The 21366-nt window shown below is 50.6% G+C and overlaps 1 protein-coding gene across 3 annotated transcripts in view; it reads right to left on the bottom strand.

Moving 5' to 3' along the window:
- The window catches only part of col7a1 (collagen, type VII, alpha 1), a 404499-nt gene that overhangs the window by 296447 nt on the left and 86686 nt on the right, over window positions 1-21366 (bottom strand). For all 3 annotated transcript variants that reach the window (XM_072473023.1, XM_072473021.1, XM_072473022.1), the window contains exons 10-11: window positions 6116-6271; window positions 2588-2707 (exon numbers count right to left, since the gene is read on the bottom strand). In XM_072473023.1, coding sequence (XP_072329124.1) covers window positions 2588-2707; window positions 6116-6271 — 276 coding nt within the window. The remainder of the gene's footprint in view (window positions 1-2587; window positions 2708-6115; window positions 6272-21366) is intronic.

Genomic DNA, 21366 nt, shown 5'->3' with positions numbered 1-21366 from the left:
CCACATAACAAAAAGGGAGGGAACCTCGGGGAAGGAGGGGCGTTGGGGTTCAGAAGCTAACTCAAATGTGGGGCTTTTGTAAACTGTAACTGGCGTGTACAGATTTGTTTATGTTCATTTTCATTGTATATAAAAAGAAAAAACTCTTCTAATAAAAATATTTAAAGAAAGAACAATAACCCGTGCCTTTAATGCAATAAAGTAACTCGAGGCGCTCCCCGCGGCAATTATCTAACGACACGTGACATTGAGCCACATCAGGTGTCATTGGGCCGAGTAACCAAAAACCTGGTCAAAGAGACAGATTTCATCAAGAGAGGGAGAGGTGGGTTGGTGAGAGGTTTAGGGGAGGGTATTTCCGAGCTTAGGTCCCAGGCAACTGCAGGCCCGGCCACCAATGGTGGAGCGATTCAAATTGAGGATGTTCAAGCGGCCAGAGTTTGGAGCAGATGGTGGCAGAGTGGTAAATATCACTGGACTAGTAATCAAGAGGCCTAGATTCGCTCTCTGGGACATGGGATCAAGTCCCACACCGACAGCTGGTCAAATTTAAATTAATAGATTTTTAAAATCTCTTAAAAATCTCTGGAATTGAAAGCCAGTCTCAGTCATGGGACCATGAAACTAATCATTAGACATAGACATATAACATACAGTGCAGAAGGAGGCCATTCGGCCCATCGGGTCTGCACTGACCCACTTAAGCTCTCACTTCCACCCTATCCCCGTAACCCAATAACCCCTCCTAACCTTTTTGGTCTCCAAGGGCAATTTAGCGTGGCCAATCCCCCTAACCTGCACACCTTTGGACTGTGGGAGGAAACCGGAGCACCCGGAGGAAACCCACGCAGACACGGGGAGAACGTGCAGACTCCGTACAGCCAGCGACCCAATGGGGAATCGAACCTGGGATCCTGGCGCTGTGAAGCCACAGTGTTATCCACTTGTGCTGCCGTGCCGCCTTAATTGTTGTTGAAAGCCCATCTGGTTCACTCATGTCCTTCAGGGAAGGAAATCTGCCGTCCTTACCTGGGGTTGGCCGACATTTGAGCTATGACGAGAGGCTCGAAACGTTCGGCTTGTTTTCTTTGGAGTGGCGGAGGCAGAGAGGTGTGTACGATTACGAGGAGCATGGATAGGATGGATAGAAAGTAGCTGTTCCCCTTAGTTGAAGGGTCATTAACAAGGGGGCATCATTTTAAGCTGGAAGGCAGAAGGTTCAGAGGGGATTTAAGGAAAATATCTTTCCCGCAGAGGGTGGTGGGAATCTGGAATGCACAGCCTGGGAGGGTGGTTGAGGCAGGGAACATCACAATCATTCAAAACAACTTGGATGGGCTCTTGAAATGTCACAACAATCAAGGCTATGGGCCAAGTGCTCGGAAGCGGGATTGGTATAGATTATAGTATTTTTTTTGTCGGTGCAGGCTTGATGGGCCGAAGGGCCTCTCCTGTACCATATGATTCTACGGGTGACTCCAAATCCATGGCAACGCGGATGACTCCGAACTGCCCTCTGAAACGGCCTACACCTCAGTCAGTTCAAGGACAATGGGGGATAGGCAACAAATGCTGGTTTGATTGAGCAGAACACACGGATTCGGACCGCAGGGTCAAAGGTTCTCTTCCCTTTGTGCGAAAGTCCTGAAGCAGCAACATTCCAGTTTTCAAACTCACTGAGAGCCTGGGCTGGCCTAACCCTGGCCTCATGCAGTCCTTCATCAGACAATGAGGTCTTTGGTACTCACTTCGGCTGACAGTCTCTATTTCCAACTGGAAAAATAAAGACTAGAAAGTTCTGTCCCTCACACCAAACCCAGAAGTTAAACAAGAAGCACTCTTTATTTTCGGCCGAGACGAATTCTGCTCATCTTGTGCACCTTGCAATTGTGCAGCTTGTTTGAGGGAATTTCCAAGCCCCTCACGCTGGCCGGGTCTTCCAGTCCCGCCGATGTGAACAGGGATTTCGATGGCTTGCCCGGCCCCGCTGCTAAGGGCTGGAAAACCTTATCCATTATCTTTTTACAGGCTGGGTTCAGTCACGTTTCTACCCAATCGTCCACCCCGCGCCCCTAATCCTCCTCCACCACACTCCTTGTTTTACAACCCTCCTGTCCTGAAAGTACTGGGTCCGGCTTGGAGCCAATCCCTTGTGCACTGGGAAAATCCCGGCACATTATCCAACTGGTGTGCCTCGCTGGGTGAGCAGAGAAGAGCAAAGGTGAAGAGGATTTTCTCTTCACTATCCTAATCTTGTCCGACATCCGATGGAGAGAGGATGTTTTCCCATTGTTGGAGAATATAGAGTGAGGGAGCAGAGTTTCAGAATCAGGGAGTCTCCCATTAATGACAGAGTTGAGGAGGAATGAGGATTGTTATTCTTGGGACGTCTCCTCCAGCAGCATTGGAGGTCGGACTGAGTTAGATCGGTTTACGATCGATGAGGGAGGCAAGGGTTATGGGGGTCCAGAAAGAACATGGAGTTAAGGCCACAATTAGATCAGGCATGATCTTACTGAATGGCCAAGTTGGCTCAAGGGATTGAAGGCCTACTCCTGCTCCTATTTTTTAACAACCTTATTCTCACCTGTGGACGGGCCCCACTTCAGTTGGTAACCTGTAGCTCTGCTCACTCCTCTCCACAAGGCCCGCACACTCTGCGGAGTCAGGTTTTGAACGGTCAGTTGCTGTACTGATTCCAGCGGCGCTGAAGGAAGAAAGCACATTTCATTTCACTTTGACAAAGAGTCAACCAGGCTCGAAGCGTTAGCTCCCTCCTCCCTCCGCAGACGCTGTCAGACCGGCTGAGATTGCCCAGCATTTTCTGTTTAAATTCCATTTTACTTTGCTGATCACCTACTTGCGTCCTGCGCGGTAGAAATCCCTCCCGAAACCCCTTTGCCTTTCCGCCTCTCCCTAACCCTCGCTCCCTCTTCAAGATTCGTTTCCCTGCTCCCTCCTGCCGGCCACTCCCTTCATGGTTCAAGAACAATCTCCTTTTACATCCAGATGAGTAAACCTATCACAGATACTAGTTACCACTTCGACACGGTCACTACTACCACTCTCCGAGTAGGACTACCGGCACCACCAGTCTTGCTATGCCGGTTATAAAGGGAATTGATAGGACAGACGCAGAGGAGATGTTTCCATCTGTGGGAGAGACCAAAAGTAACGGCCATCAAAATAAGGCAGTCACTTCTAAATCCACTAGGGAACTGAGGAGGCAGGAGAGAGGTCAAAGGGCAACTCGTCAACACATGGAGCAGTTGAGCTGAATGATGTCGAATCATTGAGCGATAACCAAGCTCATCAACTCCATGCCGTCTCTCTCTGTCGACCAATCCAGTCAGTCTGGAATTTACAAAGTAAAGGCAGTTGTAGGCGGGGATGCGGGGCAGGGACCAGGGGCTGAACTGGACCAATTATATAAATATTGTGGCCACAAGAGAAGTTCAGGAAATGGGAATTCTGCCGCGGGTAACTCGCCTCCTGATCCCCCCCAAAGCCTGTCCACCATCTACGAGGCACAGGTCAGGAGTGTAATGGAATGCTCCCCACTTGCCTGCATGAGGGCAGCTCCAACAACAGTCAGGAAGCTCGACGCCACCCAGGGCTCCCTTCCACCATATTAAACATTCACTCCCTCCACCAGGCAAGCAGAGTGGCCGCAGTGTGTGCGATCTACAAGACGCACTGCAGCAACTCACCGAGGTTCCTTCGGCAGCACCTCACCGACCTGCAACATCGATCATCTAGAAGGACAAGGGCGGCAGACACCTGGGAACACCATCACCTGCATGTTTATGTCGAAGTCACTCGCCATCCTGCCTTGATATTGGATCGTCGTTCCTTCACTGACACTGGGTCAAAATCCTGGAACTCCCTCCCGAACAGCACTGTGGGTGTACCTACACTGCATGGACTGCAGGCGTTCTGGAAGGCAGCTCACCACCACCTTCTCAAGATCAATTAGGAATGGGCAATAAATTCTCGGCTAGCCAGCAACACTCAAAGCTCATGAACAAGTATTTTTTTTTAAATCAGCTCACTCGTATTCTGAAGGAATTCATTAACAGGCCATTGAGGGCCAGCTCGAACCGTAAATGAGATCATTTCTCCCCGGATCACTGCCTTCAGTGCTTCCCAAAGAATGCCCGCCGACACCTCCCCATTCTGATTGAACTCCACATAATCCCTAATCGCCAACCGCACCTTATCACAAAAACATCCATCCGCCAACAACCCCGAGTCAAACCTCCACCCCGGCCTCTGCTCTCGTCCCGTACTGAACCGAATATCCAGCCAGTGGGGTGCATGGTCCGAGATAACTATCCTCGCATACTCTGCCCCCTCCACCCCAACCAAAATCTCCCGACTCACTACAAAGTAATCAATCCTCAAATACACCTTATAGACGTGTGAAAAGAAGGAATACTCCCTTCCCCCTGGGTTCTGAAAGCGCCATGGATCCACCATACCCATCCTCTCCATAAACCTCCCCCAGCTCCCTTGCCATTCGTACCCTACCCATCGACCTGGGGCTCGATTTATCCACCCTCGGCTTCAGGACACAGTTAAAATCTCCTCCCATGATCCACGCAGACACGCGGAGAATGTGCAGACTCCAGACAGATCGTGACCCAAGGCCGGAATTGAACCTGGGTCCCTGGCGCTGTGAGGCAGCAGTGGCAACCACTGTGCCACCGTGCCGCCCCAGTGTGGGATGGAGAGAACACATTTTATTCGGCAAGTCGTTACAATATGGAATGCGCTGTCTTAAAGAACGGTAGGCACAGGTTCAACGGCTGCTTTCAAGAGCGATATGGGATGAATTCTTAAACCGAGATACATTTGTAAGGCTGGAAGAGCAGTGGGGATGGGGCTTCTTAGATAGCTCTCTGAAACCTGACATAGAAGTGACGGACCAAATGGCCTCTGTGAATTATTCTGTGAAGAAGCTTTATAGGAGTAGAAGGAAGCCACTCAGGCACATATCCACACACACATCACCATAAATAACTCACACACAAATCATCTCAAACATAGTAACTTCCCCCTGACACACTCGCACTGTGTTGGAGGTCCAGCAACAGCTGCAGGTATATTAAAGCTTCGCACCTTTTTTGAATTACCCGGGAGTTTGGGAAGCCTGTGGTTCATAGAATGTACAGTGCAGAAGGGGGCCATTCGGCCCATCAAATCTGCACCAGCCCTTGGGGAAGAGCACCCCACCCAAGCCCACACATTCACCCTATCCCCGTAACCCAGCAACCCCACCTAACCTTTTTGATACTAAGGGCAATTTATCAAGGGCAGCACGGTAGCATTGTGGATAGCACAATTGCTTCACAGCTCCAGGGTCCCAGGTTCGATTCCGGCTTGGGTCACTGTCTGTGCGGAGTCTGCACATCCTCCCCGTGTGTGCGTGGGTTTCCTCCGGGTGCTCCGGTTTCCTCCCACAGTCCAAAGATGTGCAGGTTAGGTGGATTGGCCATGCTAAATTGCCCTTAGTGTCCAAAATTGCCCTTAATGTTGGGTGGGGTTACTGGGTTATGGGGATAGGGTGGAGGTGTTGACCTTGGGTAGGGTGCTCTTTCCAAGAGCCGGTGCAGACTTGATGGGCCGAATGGCCTCCTTCTGCACTGTAAATTCTATGATAATAATCATGGCCAATCCACCTGACCTGCACGTCTTTGGACTGTGGGAGGAAACCGGAGCACCCGGAGGAAACCCACGCAGACACGGGGAGAACGTGCAGACTCCGCAGAGACAGTGACCCAAGCCGGGAATTGAACCTGGGTCCCTGGAGCTGTGAAGCAACAGTGCTAACCACTGTGCTACCCTTTCGCCCACGTACTTCCCTGTTGCTTTCTCTGTGGCAACACCTCAACCAATCAGCACCCTTTTCTCCTGTACTACAAAACGTTGAGATTTTTTGAAATTTGGTACTCTTGCCTTTGTCCTGATGAGTGCGAGGCAAAAAGCTTTGGCAAGTTGGCCCTCCCTTCAGCAACATTCAAGCTAAAGATTACAGATGCTTTTTCCAGCAATCACGTTCGAGTCATGGCTTTCGGGAAGGGCGGGGCCTCTGCCGGAGGCTGCAGATACTCACACGTCCTGGCAGAGATGGAGGTGGGGGCCGCTGTATTCCTCGGGTGGATGGGCTGAATGGTGACGACGTACACCGTGTCTGCCAGCAGCTGCTCGAGGGTGAAGGAGGTGGCGTCCGCACCCAGGATTTTCTCCTCCAGTTGTGTGTCGGCCTCTCCTGTTTGAGGGGGTGAGGGTTGGTGGAGGGGTGTGGAGTGGTGATAAGGTCAATAAGCCGGGAAAGAAGAAAGAAAATTCAATCAGAATGTATTTCATGTCACAGGATAACAGCTTCTCATGGCATTTCCACAAGGGTTAACATGTCACAAAACAACCATTCGGATTTATGCCAAACGCTCTTCACATAATGGGGTGAAAAAAGTGTCTCAGCCTCGATCTTGTCAGGTACTCTCAGGACTTTGCACATTTTAGTGAGATGCCTAAACATGGTCTAAACTTCAGAAAATACAACTTCTTAACATCTGAAAAATTATTTTATGGGACGCGTACATCGCTGACTGGAACAGCATCTGCTGCCCATGTCATATTGCCGTTGAGAAGGTGGTGATGAACCGTCTTTCTGAACTGCCACAGTCCGTGGGGTGTGGGTGCACCCACAGTGCTGTGTTAGAGTCCTTGCTTTTGATTCCCCTTTGTTCCCAGTTCTTTGGTTTTAGTTTATTATTTTTGGTCCGTGGACCCACAATCGGAATGTGCCTTTAAGCAGAGGACGCGAGCTGAAGCCGCCTGCTAGTCGGGACAGTGTGTCCCAGGTTTTGTCATTCGGGAGAGGAGAATCTGAAGAACCAGCTTTGGAGGAAATCGGTTTGATTGACTGGCTGGTAACCTGTGGGTCGGCCAGCGACAGAGTTCTGGTTGACAACAGTCACTGATTGGTTCCTGCGGGTTGCTTCTAAGGGAGCTGGGCAGAAGTGGTTGGACTTTGAACAAATTAGGAACTCTCTTTCTCTCTCTGTGCTGAAGTAAAGAACAGCTTTATTCTCCTGCTCCTGCCTACTCCTGCTCCTAATTCTTATGTTCTTATGTTCTTATTATTGTTTGAAAATCAGCGAGTGCCTGGCACATCTTTACCAAGGGCGCAATTCATCCAATAAATGGCTAAGGGCTGAACTCTCCGGTCCCCCAGCCCTGTGTATCTTGGGAGGTACTCCGAATGGGAACAGAGCCTGTAAAATGCGCGACTAGCAACTGACCCCCCTCTCTCTCCACCCCCCCTCTCCTGGCAAGTGAGGACATCCTGCGTTGCGGAGGCTGAGTGCCGCCCCTTTTCAGGCACTCTCCCCCCCCCGCCCCCGTTTCTTGTCCCCCTCCTTTAAAGACCCCCATCTTCACCCTCCAACCTTTATGAGGCCTCTTCATACCTGACTCTACCCTCCCCCACCCTTCACCCTCCCTGAACCCCCTTTCATGGGCATGGCCCCCCTCAGGCCCCGGCCCTTGGCAATGCCAACCTGGCAACCGGGGATCCTGGCACCCAGGAAATGCACCTGGCACCGTGGCAGTGCCAACCGGGCACCCTGGGGGCCTCCAATACCCTCTGAGATTCCCAAGTGGCCAACGCGACTGGCCATCACTTGTGGACACCAGCACTAATTGGCGACTGGTTGAGGCGCTGCTGGTGTTGCTCTAGGAACCTGGGTTTGAATCCCGCCAGAGCAGATGTTGAAATTTGAATTCAATAAAAATCTGCAATTAAAAGTTTAAAAGGTGACCATGAAACCATTGTTCATTGTCGTAAAGATTCATCTGCTTCACTAATGTCCTTTAGGGAAGGAAATCTGGCCTACATGTGACTCCAGACCCACAGCAATGTGGTTGACTCTTAAAATGCCCTCAGGGATGGCCAATAAGTGCTGCCCCACTGACATCCACATCGCGTGAACGAACTAAAAAGAAGTAGTGCTAGCGTTCTCTTCATTGCTATTCATTCTAAACTTGAGATGGTTTCCTCTGGCAAGGCTGCCTACATTCTTTATAGATTCAAGATCATTTCACATACATAAGATGTGATTTTTCCTCCCCTTTGCACCATACCACGATCCCATTACGCCGGGTGCATTGCGGGAGAGTCCCAAAATAGCCTTCTTGCCGGGCACCGACCTGCACATGAGTCACCCAACCTGCAGTGCAAGCCGAGAGAGTAATCCAGATAATTACATTTAAATTAGCCACGAAGCTCATCTAAATATGCGCGGCCGGTTTGAGGCCCCATTCCCCTGGCTCCCTGGAGTCACCGGGTGCACCGGCAAGGCCTCACCTGGTCGCCGATTAGTACAGGCTTCCCCAAACGGAGACCAGGTGCGATGGCTACTCCGGGAGGCTCGGAGGCAAAAGGGGTACCCTGGGCGTTCGAGCGCAGGTTGCACTGTCAGGTTGGCACTGCCAAGGGGCAGGGTCCAAGGGGGGCCATGCCATAAATGAGGGGGGGTGGCTGGTGAAGAGGGGGTATGGAGGGTGGCGCGTTGAAGGGGATTATGAAGGTGCGTCATGAAGGTTGGGGGATGAAGGTGGATCCTGTAAAAGAGTGAGGGTTTACAGGGGAGGTGACTGAAAGGGGAACCATAAATGTGGGGGCCGACTCTCAGTAACCCCATAGCGGGGCAGGCTCACTTGGGGGGAGGGACAATGCCTCGATGCCCACAAAGATGGATGGGTTTGGGTCAGGGTCATAATCGTGCCTGGATGGGGGGAGTGGACGCACATGATAACTTTCAGCAATGGCGTTTATAACGGCGGGAACAATCCCCCGATTCCTGCCCAAAACTGACTTTTTTAAAGTTAAATCGCACTCTAAGGACGAGATCGACCGCCATGTTACGCCCGAGAGGCAGCGCGGAACAGGCAACGCAGCCGGTAGGTACCCTGAGAACCCTTTTCCGGGATCTACCCGGCTCGCCACGCCTCCCGGGATCTAACACGATCTTACGAGATGTCGCGATGTGAATCCCGCCCATTGTAGGCAGGATCACGTTTCAGCAAATCTGCATGTTAGAGTGAGATCCACCCGATCTACCCAAGGTGTTGGGATCTAACTCCATCGCCTCAGAGATCTCGGATGAGCACCGTTCAGTGCTGGTTTTCACAAACGAAACGGCACCCGTGGGTGTTTCCCAGGGGATTGGAATCCCCCCCAGCTGCTTGCCCACTGGGTGCCGGCCTGGCACTGCCAAGGTGCCCAAAAGGTGCCAGGTTGGAATTTTTTCTGCGACGGAGATTGGGCCCAAGATGCCGTGCATGGGTGCATGGGGTGCAGGAGGTCTGAGGGCCCCTTTAATGGTCAGTTGGGACTGAATGGGGGTTAGAGGGTCACGTTGGGGGGGGGGCTGAGGGAACGGGACGGCATTTAAAAATGGTGTCCCGATGTCTCGCTGCACTGAGGAGTTCTGGCGAGTGGAGCTCCTCAGTGCGGGAAACAGGACTAAGTGCGGCCTCAGCCACACGTTCCCCACGGAGGCCCCCAAGCCCGAATGGCTGTTCGACGGTGTGGTGTTTTTCACCGCTCCAAGCACCTTTATCCCCAAGAACTATATCTAATTCAGACCAAACATGATCTTATTGACTAGTAGAGCCGGCTCGAGGGGCCAAATGGCCTACCCCTGTTCCTATTTCTTAAATTCCTATGGTTCGAACCTGACATCCAGAGGCGAAGGAGAACATTTGAATCCAGGCCCCGCTGAACATCCTGAATCCGAGGACGGAGTTACAAATTGCAGAGTCAACCCGTCATCTGAGCAAGACCCAGCACGTTTCGTCGTCGGTTTTCAGTCATCATCCAATGTCAGAGATGAAAGGTTCTCAACATAAAAACATAAATGTGAAGCCTCTGCGCGGAATCTGTCTTCTACCTGCTCACCTGTCTAAGTCTTCTACCTGCTCACCTGTCCAAGTCTTCTCCATCCTCCACCCGCCCGTTGAAATTCAATCTAAGTAAAGACTCAAGTGTGCCTGAGGGTCACACAACATGGGGGCATCAGGTTCCAAGAGGGCAGTGCCAGCTGGTCAACAACGGGTCTCCAATGAGACACCCAGTGTGTTTACCAACCGGCTTTGATGGGAACTAAATGTAACAAGGTCACATTCCTCCTCCCCGCCCCAAAAAATTAATTTATTGCCACCCCATGAATGCATCTTTGAAGCAGTTAATTCCCGTTGTCACCATTTAATTTGGCGTTACCATGGTGACAAGGCCCATTTTTGGAGAAGCGAGTGGATTTTTCTACGCGATATCCTGGGATACTTCTGATTGCCAAACGAGGTGGGGAGGGGGGTGCGTGAAATCATGCGACATGTCATCAGACACCGTGCCCCAATGTCATCGCGCAAATTCCAGTCACCGGGCACAATCTGGTTGAGCAACGAGAGTCGGGAATGCGCCCACCGACAATCAAGCAGGCAATTTAGCCTCGTAGAGGGCCAACGGAGCGCTATTTTCTGGGGTCCGTCTGCTCTTCCGGGTGGGCCGATTGGTCAGGTGATCGTTACATTTTAGCTTGAACCTTGATCCAAGGTGGGATGAACTGTCCAGACTGAAACGAAGATTAAGAAGGTGTCCGGGGAATCGGTTTTGTGTTTGAACATGCCGTCTGGACAACCGCCGGAAATGCACATACCCAACGGACAAAAAATTCAGGCCTATCACTGGCATCAGAAAGCTCAGTGCAGAACCAGAGTCTAATTAGGGCCCTGCTCGGTCGGAACGGTTCAACATCACATTGGAGAACCCACAACCTCTCTCACTAATCATCTACCGTCACTGGGTCGAGTCGCTGAAATTCTCGACCTAAATCCATTTTTTTAAGGATTACGGCAGCACAAGATGATGGTCTTTTGGGGATTAATGGGTTTGTCTCCTGAAGAAAGGCTTGGTCTGCACTCAACGGAGTTTCGAAGAATGAGAGGTGATCTTACTGAAGCATCTCAGATTCTGAGGGAACTTTACAGGGTAAATGCTGAGAGGATCTTTCCTCTGGCAGGGGAACTATGGGCACAATTTCAAAATAAAGAGGGAGATAAGCAGGACTTTCCTCTCCCTGAGGGTCGTTAGTCTGTGGAATTCTCTTTCTCAGAGAGCACCGGATGCTGTGGGTCATTGAATATATTAAAGGCCGAGTTAGACAGATATTTGCCTTACAAGGGAGGTTATGGGGCGGTAAGTAGGAAAGTGGAATTGAGGTCACACCAGACCAGCCTTGGTCTTAGTGAGCGGCAAAGCAGACTCGAGGGGCAAAGTGGCCGATTCCTATTTCCCATGTTCTCAATTGCCAGCTAAATGTGACCTGACCAATGTTACCCACATGTGGAAACCAAAGACATTTCACTAACCAGGGAGATACAGGAAAGAGCCAAAGACATTCTCCTCCCCACCATTAGCCCTTTTGGGTGTCACATTGCCCCACACATCATCGCTGATCGCCATGAATATTGGGCAAGAAATCTCTCAACACCAGTTGCAGGAAACAGGCTTCATAGCAAATTGGAACCCCCATTTAAATTCAATGGGTGGGAATGAGTGTGAACTAGGCTGTGATTCCACAATCAGCTCATTCTGTGTTGACCAGTTCACGCCCACTGTATCTGTTCTATAGCCTTCCCTCCATCTGAATATCACACGATCTCATTGCCTTACAATGGGCCACGAGGAGGCAGTTCAGCCCCTCGAGCCCGTTCTGCTACTCATTCAGATCACAGCCGACCTGTGCCTCTGATTCAGTCTCCCTTAATACCCTCACGTAACAAAAAGGCCAAGAGAGGCCTGAACAGCTCCTCAAACACAGTCACACACATCCCCCTCCTTTTCTCAAACTCCCGTGCTGAGCCCCTTAACTCATACTTTATCTTCTCTAACCGGAGGAAGTCGTACAGGTCACCCAACCACGCTGCTACCCCCGGTGGCGATGCCGACCGCCACTCCAGAAAAATTCGTCGCCGTGCAATCAGAGAGGCGAAGGCCAAGACATCGGCCTTCCTCCTCTCCATGAGCTCCGGCTTCTCTGAAACCCCAAATATCGCCACCAAAGGGTCCGGGTCCACTCCCTCCTCCACTATCCTGGCTAAGACCGCGAACACTCCCGCCCAGAATCTTCCCAATTTTTCACAACCCCTAAACATGTGCGCATGATTTGCTGGCCCCCGCCCACACCTCTCACACTCATCTGCTACCCCCTGAAAGAACCCACTCATTCTCGCCCGACTCATAGGCACCCTGTGCACCACTGTAAACTGTATCAGGCTCATCCTTGCACAAGAGGAGGTCCCGTTTACCCTTCCCAGTGCCTCACTCCATACTCTCCAATTGATCTCCATTCCCAACTCTGCTTCCCATTTCTCCTTGATCTTCATCACCCGCTCGCCTCTCTGCTCCCCCAGCCACTTATATATATCCCCAATTCTTCCCTCCACTTCCACATCCGGAAGCAGCAGTCGCTCCAGCAGGGTGTATCCCGGCAATCTAGGGAACCCCTTCCAGACCTTTCGTGCAAAGTCCCTAACCTGTAGATACCTGAATTCACTGCCCCTCGACAGCTCTACCCTCTCCCTTAGCTCCTCCAGACTGGCGAACCCTTCCTCCAAATACAGATCCCTCACCTTGACCAACCCCACTTCCCTCCACCTCCTGTATACACTATCCATCCCCCCGGCTCAAACCCATGATTCTTGCACAGCGGCGTTAGCACCGACATCCCTTCCACCCTAAAATGCCTCCTCAGCTGATTCCATATCTTCACCGTGGACTGCACCACTGGGCTCCCTGAATACCTACTCGGAGCCATTGGCAATGCTGACGTCACCGTAGACCCCTTACAAGATTCCTCCTCCATCCTAACCCACTCTATCCCTTCTCCTTCCCACCACCGCCGCACCTTGTCCACATTCGCCGCCCAATAATAATGAAGCAAGTTTGGCAACGCCAACCCCCCCCCTGCTGCCTCTGCCTCTGTAGCAGGGTCCTCCCCACCCTCGGCACCTTCCCCGCCCATACAAAGTCAGAGATGATTGTGTCCACTTTCCGAAAAAAGGCCTTTGGTATAAAGATCGGGAGAGCCTGAAAGACAAACAAGAACCTCGACAGAATATTCATTTTCACCACTTGGACCCTCCCCGCCAACGTTAAATGCAGTGTATCCCACCTCTTAAGATCCTCCCTGGCCTCCTCCACCAGCTTCGTTAAGTTCCACTTCTGGAGCCTCGTCCATTCCCTCCCTACCTGAATCCCCAAGTACCTAAACCTATCCCTCGCTACTGTAAATGGCATTCCCCCCTAAATTAGCCCGCTGTGCCAGCTCATTCACCGGGAATACCTCGCTTTTCCCTACATTCAGCTTGTATCCCGGGAACTCTCCAAACCTCCCCAACAGGCCCATAAACCTTCCCATACTCTCCAACGGATCCAAAACATACAGCAAGCGGTCATCGGCACAGAGCGACGCCCTATGCTCCCTCTGTCCCCTCATTATCCCCTGTCACTCTGCCGACCCCCTGAGAGCCATCGCCAATGGCTCTATGGCCAGGGCAAACAGCAGCGACGACAGCGGGCACCCCTGCCTCGTACACCTTCACGAAGCCTGTTTGAACTTCTGCAACCACCCCCGGGACACAATCCTCCCCGCCACCAACTTAGCCAATACTTTCACATCCGTGTTCAATAGTGATATGGGCCCATACGACCCACATTCCACCGGATCCTTCCATTTTTTGGGATTAGTGTGATGACTGCCTGCTTCATCGTCTCCGGCAACTCCCCCTTCTCCAGCGCTTCATTAAACGCCCCCAACAGATGTGGTGCCAGGTCCGCCGCAAATTCCTTATAAAATTCTGCCGGGTACCCATCCGGCCCAGGGGCCTTCCCCGACTTCATACTCCTGATACTATCCAGCACCTCCCTCAGCCCCAGGGGCTCCTCCAACACCTGCCTCTTTGCTTCCCCACCTGGGGAAATTCCAGCTCGTCCAGAAACCACCCCATGTCCCCCTCCTCGCCTCCTGGGTCTGCCGCATAAAGTCCCTGGTAATACTCTCTAAATGCCTCATTTACCTTCCCTGGCTCTGACACCACATCCCCAGCCCCAGTCCGGATCTTCAATATTTCCCTGGACGCAGCCTGCCTCCGCAGCTGGTGCGCCAGCATGCGGCTCGCCTTCTCCCCATACTCGTATTGCACCCCTCTTGCCCTGCGCAGTTTGCCCTACCGCCCTCCCCGTTGTCAGCCTGTCAAATTGCCCCTGCAACCTTTTCCTCCTCGCCAATCCCTCCGCGGTGGGCACCCTCGAATATTCCCTGTCCACCTCCACTATCTCGCTCACGAGACGGTCATGTTCCGCCCTCCTTTCCTTATTTGCAAACTCACTTTGAATACAAGGTGCTATGCCCGGGTCAGACAGGAAGTGCTTAGTGCTGGGAGGCAGCACAATTGGGTGTGAGGTTTCGTCCTTGATGGATAAACAGGCAGGGTGGGTGTTAGCATGAAGGGATCGAAGAAACATCTGAAATTCTAATGAAAGCCTGACAAAGGAACCGAACACAACTACACTGCTACGTGTTTGATCTCAGAGTTCACCTGACAGACCGTGTTATTCAAAGATACGTATGGTATCATGAAAAAACATCCTTTTTTGCAATGTCGCAGTCATAAATCTAACCATTAGTATGATTATAATATGCAGCACATATATCCTCAACAAATTAAGTTAATATTTGGTAACGTAACTGAGCACAGATTCGGGATGTCCCCCCTCATGGGTTACCACAGGAGATCTACAGGGTCCCCTGTCAAGGTTGCCAACTGCAATTAAATGTATTCTTGGCGGGTTTACCACATGACTTGTCCCACCCCTCCATGCTCCAGCCATTACTCGGCCAACACATTCCTCCTCGTGACGTATGGCCTTCCTCCACCAATTGGAAAGCAAAAAGACTCAATAGCCAATTGGATGATGTTTGACTGTCAGCCAAAGTCTTTTTTTTTTACCCATTTTCAATATATTGAAATCTGGTAAGGAGAAATATTCAAAGAAAATGATGGTTCTTCTCCAGGCTCGCACACAGCAGTGTCCTGGAGATTTATTTACAATTCCCGGAGACTCCAGGCCACTCCTGAGGGAATGGCAACCCAATCTCCTGCAGGAACCAACAGCAAAATAATTTGACAAAGTGAACCTGAGATCTGGGGCGGGATTCTCCGACCCCCCGCCGGGTCAGAGGATTGCCGGGGGGCGGTGTGAATACCGCCCCCACCGGCTGCCGAATTCTCCGGCGCCGGGGATTTGGTGGGGGCGGGAATCGCGCTGCGCCGGTCGGTGGCCCCTGGCAGCGGCCTCCCCCCGACGATTCTCCGGCCCGCGATGGGCTGAGTGGCCGACCGTTTTTTTGCCAGTCGCGCCGGCGTAAATTAGAGTAGGTCCCTTACCGGCGGGACCTGGCAGCGCGGGCGGCGTCCGGGGTTCTCGGGGGGGGTTGCGGGGTGATCTGGCCCCGAGAGGTGCCCCCACGGTGGCCTGGCCGCGATCGAAGCCCACCGATCCGCGCGCGGGCCTGTGCCATGGGGGCACTCTATTCTTCCACATCGGCTGCTGTGGTCCTCCGCCATGGCCGGTGCGGAGACGAACCCCTCTGCGCATGTGCTGGGATGACGCTAGCACACGCTGGTGCTCCCGCGCATGCGCCAACTCGTGCCGGCTGGCGGAGGCCCTTTGGCGCCGGTTGGCGTGGCGCCAAGCCCCTTCCCCGCCGGCTGGCGCGGCGCAAACCACTCCAGAGCCAGCCGGCCTAGCCCCTGAAGGTGCAGAGGATTCCGCACCTTTGGGGCGGCCCGACGCCGGAGTGGATTACGCCGCTCCTTCCCGCTGGAGTTGTCCGCCCAGGTATCTGCAGTAGAAAGATGAATTGCAAGCACAGAATTCTCCAAGAGGCTAACACAGAACTGACCGCAGGAAATATACAGGCCTACGCACCCTCTCCCCTCTCTAGGTTCTTAATATGCTAAATACAGGCTTATCGCACAAATTCACTGTGATACTGGACCTCAAAACTATGAAACTCTTTCAGTCTCTGAACTGCTCCTTCTGGTTGTATACTCGCAGTGGAGTACTGAGGGTGTGCTGCACTGCTGCAGGTGAAGTCTTACAACTGAGAAGCCCTCTTAGATGGATGCCAAAGATTCCATGGCATTACCTCGAAGGTGTCAGGATACCGGGCCAGACCCCAACATTTGTTCGGATATCAGACAAGGATACCAAATAATTCTCTTTTAATTTGTAAAACGGTGAGGAAAGGATACTTCACCCCGGGAGTGATGACTCTGACCAATAGCTATCTTTTATGTTCAACAGAGAATTAACCACACTAACATCAAAGAAATAGCTTTGCCATTATCAGTTAAATAGTTCTTAACCACAAGGGGAAACTTAAACTCACTGTCTACACCTGCTACTAACTCCAATTAAGCAACCCAATACAGTTCAAATGCCACTTATAAATAAAGTTAATAAACAGGTTACCTGCTTAGCTGTGTGGAGACTTTGGGAGAGACCGTTTCAGGAACAGATTCAAAACACCTCTGCTCAGCCCAGCCTAGCAGCGTTTGTCAAAACTGCTGTTCAACTTAAAATCCTTGTCTTGTCAGAGTCAAATCATATGGCAAACTGCAATACTGAAGACAGACCTGGCTCCTCCCATTAATTGCATCTGTATCCCATGAAGATGTCACAGGACCTGCTTAGCTAGAACTAAATACAGCCCCTCATAAATTATCTACTCTCCAGGGAATGTCCAGCAATCATAACAATGTTCCATTAGCCTCCTATATGTAAACAAGTAAATGATTGGAATGAATAATGACCTTATTTTTACTGCTCCTTAATTACAGCTTTAGCAGGCACTCAGTCTGGATACCTTAACCTATGTTATTTTACTGCAACAGAAATATACCTTAACCCAGGCTTTTAATAGCATTACTGCCACAAATATAAAATATGATATATAGCAATTCATACATTCATCATACCTGGCCAATATGTATCACTGAACCAACAGCACCACAAACAAAAATGATATGGTCATTATCACATATCTATTTGTGGGACCTTGATGTGTATAAATTGCCTGCCATATTTTCTACATTACAGAACGCAAAAGTCAAAAAATATTTAATTGGTTGCAATGCACTTTGGGGCATTTCAAGGTCATGAAAGACGCTATACAAATGCAAATTGTCTCTTTCTTTTCATTAAATATTTTTAAAGCTCAAGTTAAATCTCGCCTGGCAACAGTACGGAAGACTTGTGGTCCAGAGCTTGCCACACCCCTAGCCAAGCTGTTCCAGAACAGCTATAATACTGACATCTCCCTGGCAATGTGGAACACTGCCCTGCTATGTCCTGTCCACAAAAAGCAGGACAAACCGTACCCGGCCAAATTACCACCCCATTAGTAAAATCATCAGTAAAACGATGGAAGGTGTTATTGACAGTGCTACCAAGCAGCACTTGCTCAACAAGAACCTGCTCACGGACGCTCAGTTTGGGTTCCAGGGCCTCTCAGCCCGGGACCTCATTGTTGCCTTGGCCCAAACATGGACAAAGTTCTAGAGTAAGGCAAGAGTGACTATCATGGTGGCCAAAGACAAGGTGCCAACAAGCCCAATTTCACGTCCCTTGTTGTGGTGCCTCGAGACTAAAGACTTCCAGTAACGAACAAGGGGGTTTGTTAACAGCAGACAAAGACAGCTACATACAGGCACAGAGCAACAATACTTAGGTATTAACTCTCTGACTCCGGGGTCCACACTGCGCAGGCTCTTGCTCCCAGGGCCTCGCGCTTTCTCCCCATTGGTTGGAGTTCAATGCCCCCACACGATAGACCCCGTGCTGGTCATGTAGACACTAAGGGTTTGCCTCTTAAAGCGGCCACGCTACCACACCTGAATTTTCCAACGCCCTACTCACAATAAAGCTGTTTATGCAGCCTCAGAGTGTAAATTAATATTTACAGAAAGTTAATTTCCTTAAATTAGGAAAACCTGTCGCGACTCTCCCGAAAACTGCAGCTTTCAACAAACCACTGAAAAGTCAGTTTGAATCTGTCAGCTGCTTCCACAGACAAACACTTTCATCCCAGGTTAGCCACATCCACCTGTAATCCCCGGCGAGTGTACCTGCGGATCAGGACACATTTTGAAACGAGAAGTCAAATGAGCACTTTTGTTTGAAAGGAGAGGGCCCCGGAGCACAGAAGGGGGCCACTCAGTCCAGCACACCTGTGTCGACTGTTTCAAAGAGCTGTTCAATTGGCGTGGTCCCCAACGGTCACCACTCTCTCTTTCCCCCTCAGCCCTGCAATTTTCTTGCCCTTTCCAAGTATTTCACCAACTCTCCTTTTGAAAGGCTTCAATGGACCCTTTAGTCTTTCATCCCTATTAGCTTAATGAAGCATTTCCCATTGAAAAGTAAAGAGCAACAACACCGAAACCCTCGAATCAAACAACGCGTTCCTCCAGTTGTTTGTGAAGGCCACCTGCAGACTGTGCTCAACCAGCCCACCATTGCAAAACAACAAATCTGCTGTTGGATGTCATTCTGCAATTGGGCAGCACTTACTGAACAATCCTTAGTGTGCTCAATAATCGGTCGTGCTTGTTCTGTGGCTCATTTATACTTGCTAGAAGTGACAGACATTCATGTACAGTGGCCCATTCGCTGCAACCAAAAGGAATATGTTCAAGCCTTGTGTCTTTTTTGATTTATCCGAGAGCTTGGGGAGCCACAGTACCCCGCTGATTTCCCCCATGGCAACGCCTCGGCCAACCAGAGTTAACTTTTCAAACGATCAGCACGCTTTACTCCCGTAATATAATTTTTGGCGATTGTTGGAAATTTGGCATTCTTGCATTTGTCCTGATAAGTGCAAGATGAAAAGATTCAGCAACATGTCGCTCTTTTCAGCAACACAGGGATCACTAAGTCTCAGCTTGAAAAGAGCTGCACGTGGGTGAGAAACGAAGGCATTCCCAAGATAAAAGTACTAAACCGTCACGAGGAACAGCCCCTTGAGCTTCTTCTACTTTCAACGCGATCATGGCTGGTCTCTACTGAGACCATTAATCTTCCCATTCGCATTGCTCCTGCCGACTCCATAGCCAGTGACTGCTCTTCAAAAGTAATTCACTGGCTGCTGCAAAAATGAAAGGTCTTCTGCCCCTCTGAGCCAGCGTTCTACATTTCAAGAAAATACGCTTTCTTTTGAAAAGTACAAATGAATGATCCCTCCCCCGGAATTGGTGGGGATTTGAAAAGATGCATTGATTCTGGTGAACAGCTAGCCTTGAGCCAGTTCCACTGGCGAGACCAGCTTGTGTTGTCCATCCCTACTTGCCCTTGAAATGATTAGCTTGCTAGAGGCCGTTAAGAGTCAACATTAGTGAAGCAGATGGCTCTTTATGACGACCAAGAATGGTTTCCTGGCCAGCATTACAGTGACTCGCTTTATAATTCCAGATTCATTAACTGAATTTAAATTCCACCAGCTGCTATGGTGAAATTTTAACCTCTATTCCCAACACATTAGCCTGGATCTCTGCATTACCAGCTCAGTGATATTACAACAATGCCAATATCACTCCATGATGCACTCACTGTGAATGTTGGGTGAGGATGGAATCACGTCCACAGTTCCTTGCTCCCTGGTCAATCACCTACTAGCATTGTGCAAGAGCAATAGCCATATTGGACAATGCCCCGGCCAATCAGGTACCCCACCGGATTTTGAAGCCGGAGAGCAAAGTTAAGAGTCACTGACCAGTACATGTTCAACGTAATGAAGTAAAGAAGACGGCATGAGTGAACAAGTCATTCGAGGACAGAGAGCAAGGTTACAGGATTTATGAAAGAGGAGTCATGTTTGACAAACCTACTGGAGTTTTTTGAGGACGTAACTAGCAGGATCGATAAGGGAGGACCAGTGGATGTGGTGTATTTGGATTTTCAAAAAGCTTCTGATAAACTCCCACACTGGAGGTTAGTGTGCAAAATTAAAGCACATGGAGTTGGGGGTAATATACTGCCGTGGATTGAGAATTGGTTAGCAGACAGGAAACAGAGGTTTAGGAATAAATAGGTCTTTCTCAGAGTGACAAGCGGTGACTATTCGGGTCCGGCAGGGATCAGTGCAGTATTTCCAAGTTTGCTGATGACACAAAACTAGGTGGCAATGTGAGAGGTGAGGAGATGTTAAGAGACTTCAATGGGATTTGGACAAGTTGGGCGAGTGGGCAAATGCATGGCAGCTGCAGTATAATGTGGATAAGTGTGAAGTTATCCACTTAGGACGGAGAAACAGAATGACAGAGTATTATTGAAATGGTGATAGATTGGGAAACGTTGAGGTACAAAGAGACCTGGTGTCTTTGTGCACCAATCACTGAAAGCAAGTGCAGCAAGTGGTTAAGAAGGCAAATGGACTTCTGGGTGCGGCTATGCAGAGCTAGGTCGCATATTCGGTAGCTCCCGCTTGGAACTGACTTTTGGGCTCTTTTACAGGGCCCCCACGGCATTTGTTTGACATTTCCCGGTGTGGGAAGAAGACTGCAGCATTCCCCTGACAGTGTCCCCCAGGAATGTTATGTCTTTTGGTTACCAGACCCGGCAGAAACAGTAAAAGATTTGGCTTGAGCTGCAGGGGAATGAGGAGCCTCTTCCAGCATGCAGGCGGGGGAAGGGCAAGCTTAAAGCTGCAATCTGACTTGAGGGCCTCTATCAAAGGTGAATTCTAGCAGCAGAGGGAACAACTGTGAAAAGATCTCACCAAGGCTATTGAAGAAGTGGGGACGAGGCTTTCGGTGGCGGCCATGGAGGAGTAGGTCACGCATTCGGCAGCTCCCGTCTGGAACCGACTCTCAGACCTTTTTCAGGAATTTCCATAGACTTTTTGGGGCAGACTGGTGAAGCGAACACTGCCAAAAGGATTCCCTCTCGACTTCCGGTTGCGGCTATGCGGAGCTAAGCCGCACGATTCGGCAGCTCCCGCTACCACGGACTTTTGGGCTCGTTAGAGGAGCCCCAACGGAACTTTTTTTTTTGACGCAACCCATGGGGAAGGGAAGAGAGAGGTCCCCCTCCAACTTCTATGAAACGGACCAGAAGTGTAACGGCTAAAGGAGCGACACTGGAGCAACGGGAGAAGCGAGGGAAAGAAAACAAAATGGCGGCGGCCAGGGACAAAGGGGAGCTGCAGGAGTTCATCAAGCGCTGCTTCGAGGAGCAGC

The sequence above is a fragment of the Scyliorhinus torazame genome, chromosome 13, assembly GCF_047496885.1.
Source record: "Scyliorhinus torazame isolate Kashiwa2021f chromosome 13, sScyTor2.1, whole genome shotgun sequence".
Taxonomy (NCBI): Eukaryota; Metazoa; Chordata; class Chondrichthyes; order Carcharhiniformes; family Scyliorhinidae; genus Scyliorhinus; species Scyliorhinus torazame.
The sequence above is the reverse complement of the archived record's forward strand: the minus strand, read 5'-3'. Positions and strand labels throughout refer to the sequence as shown.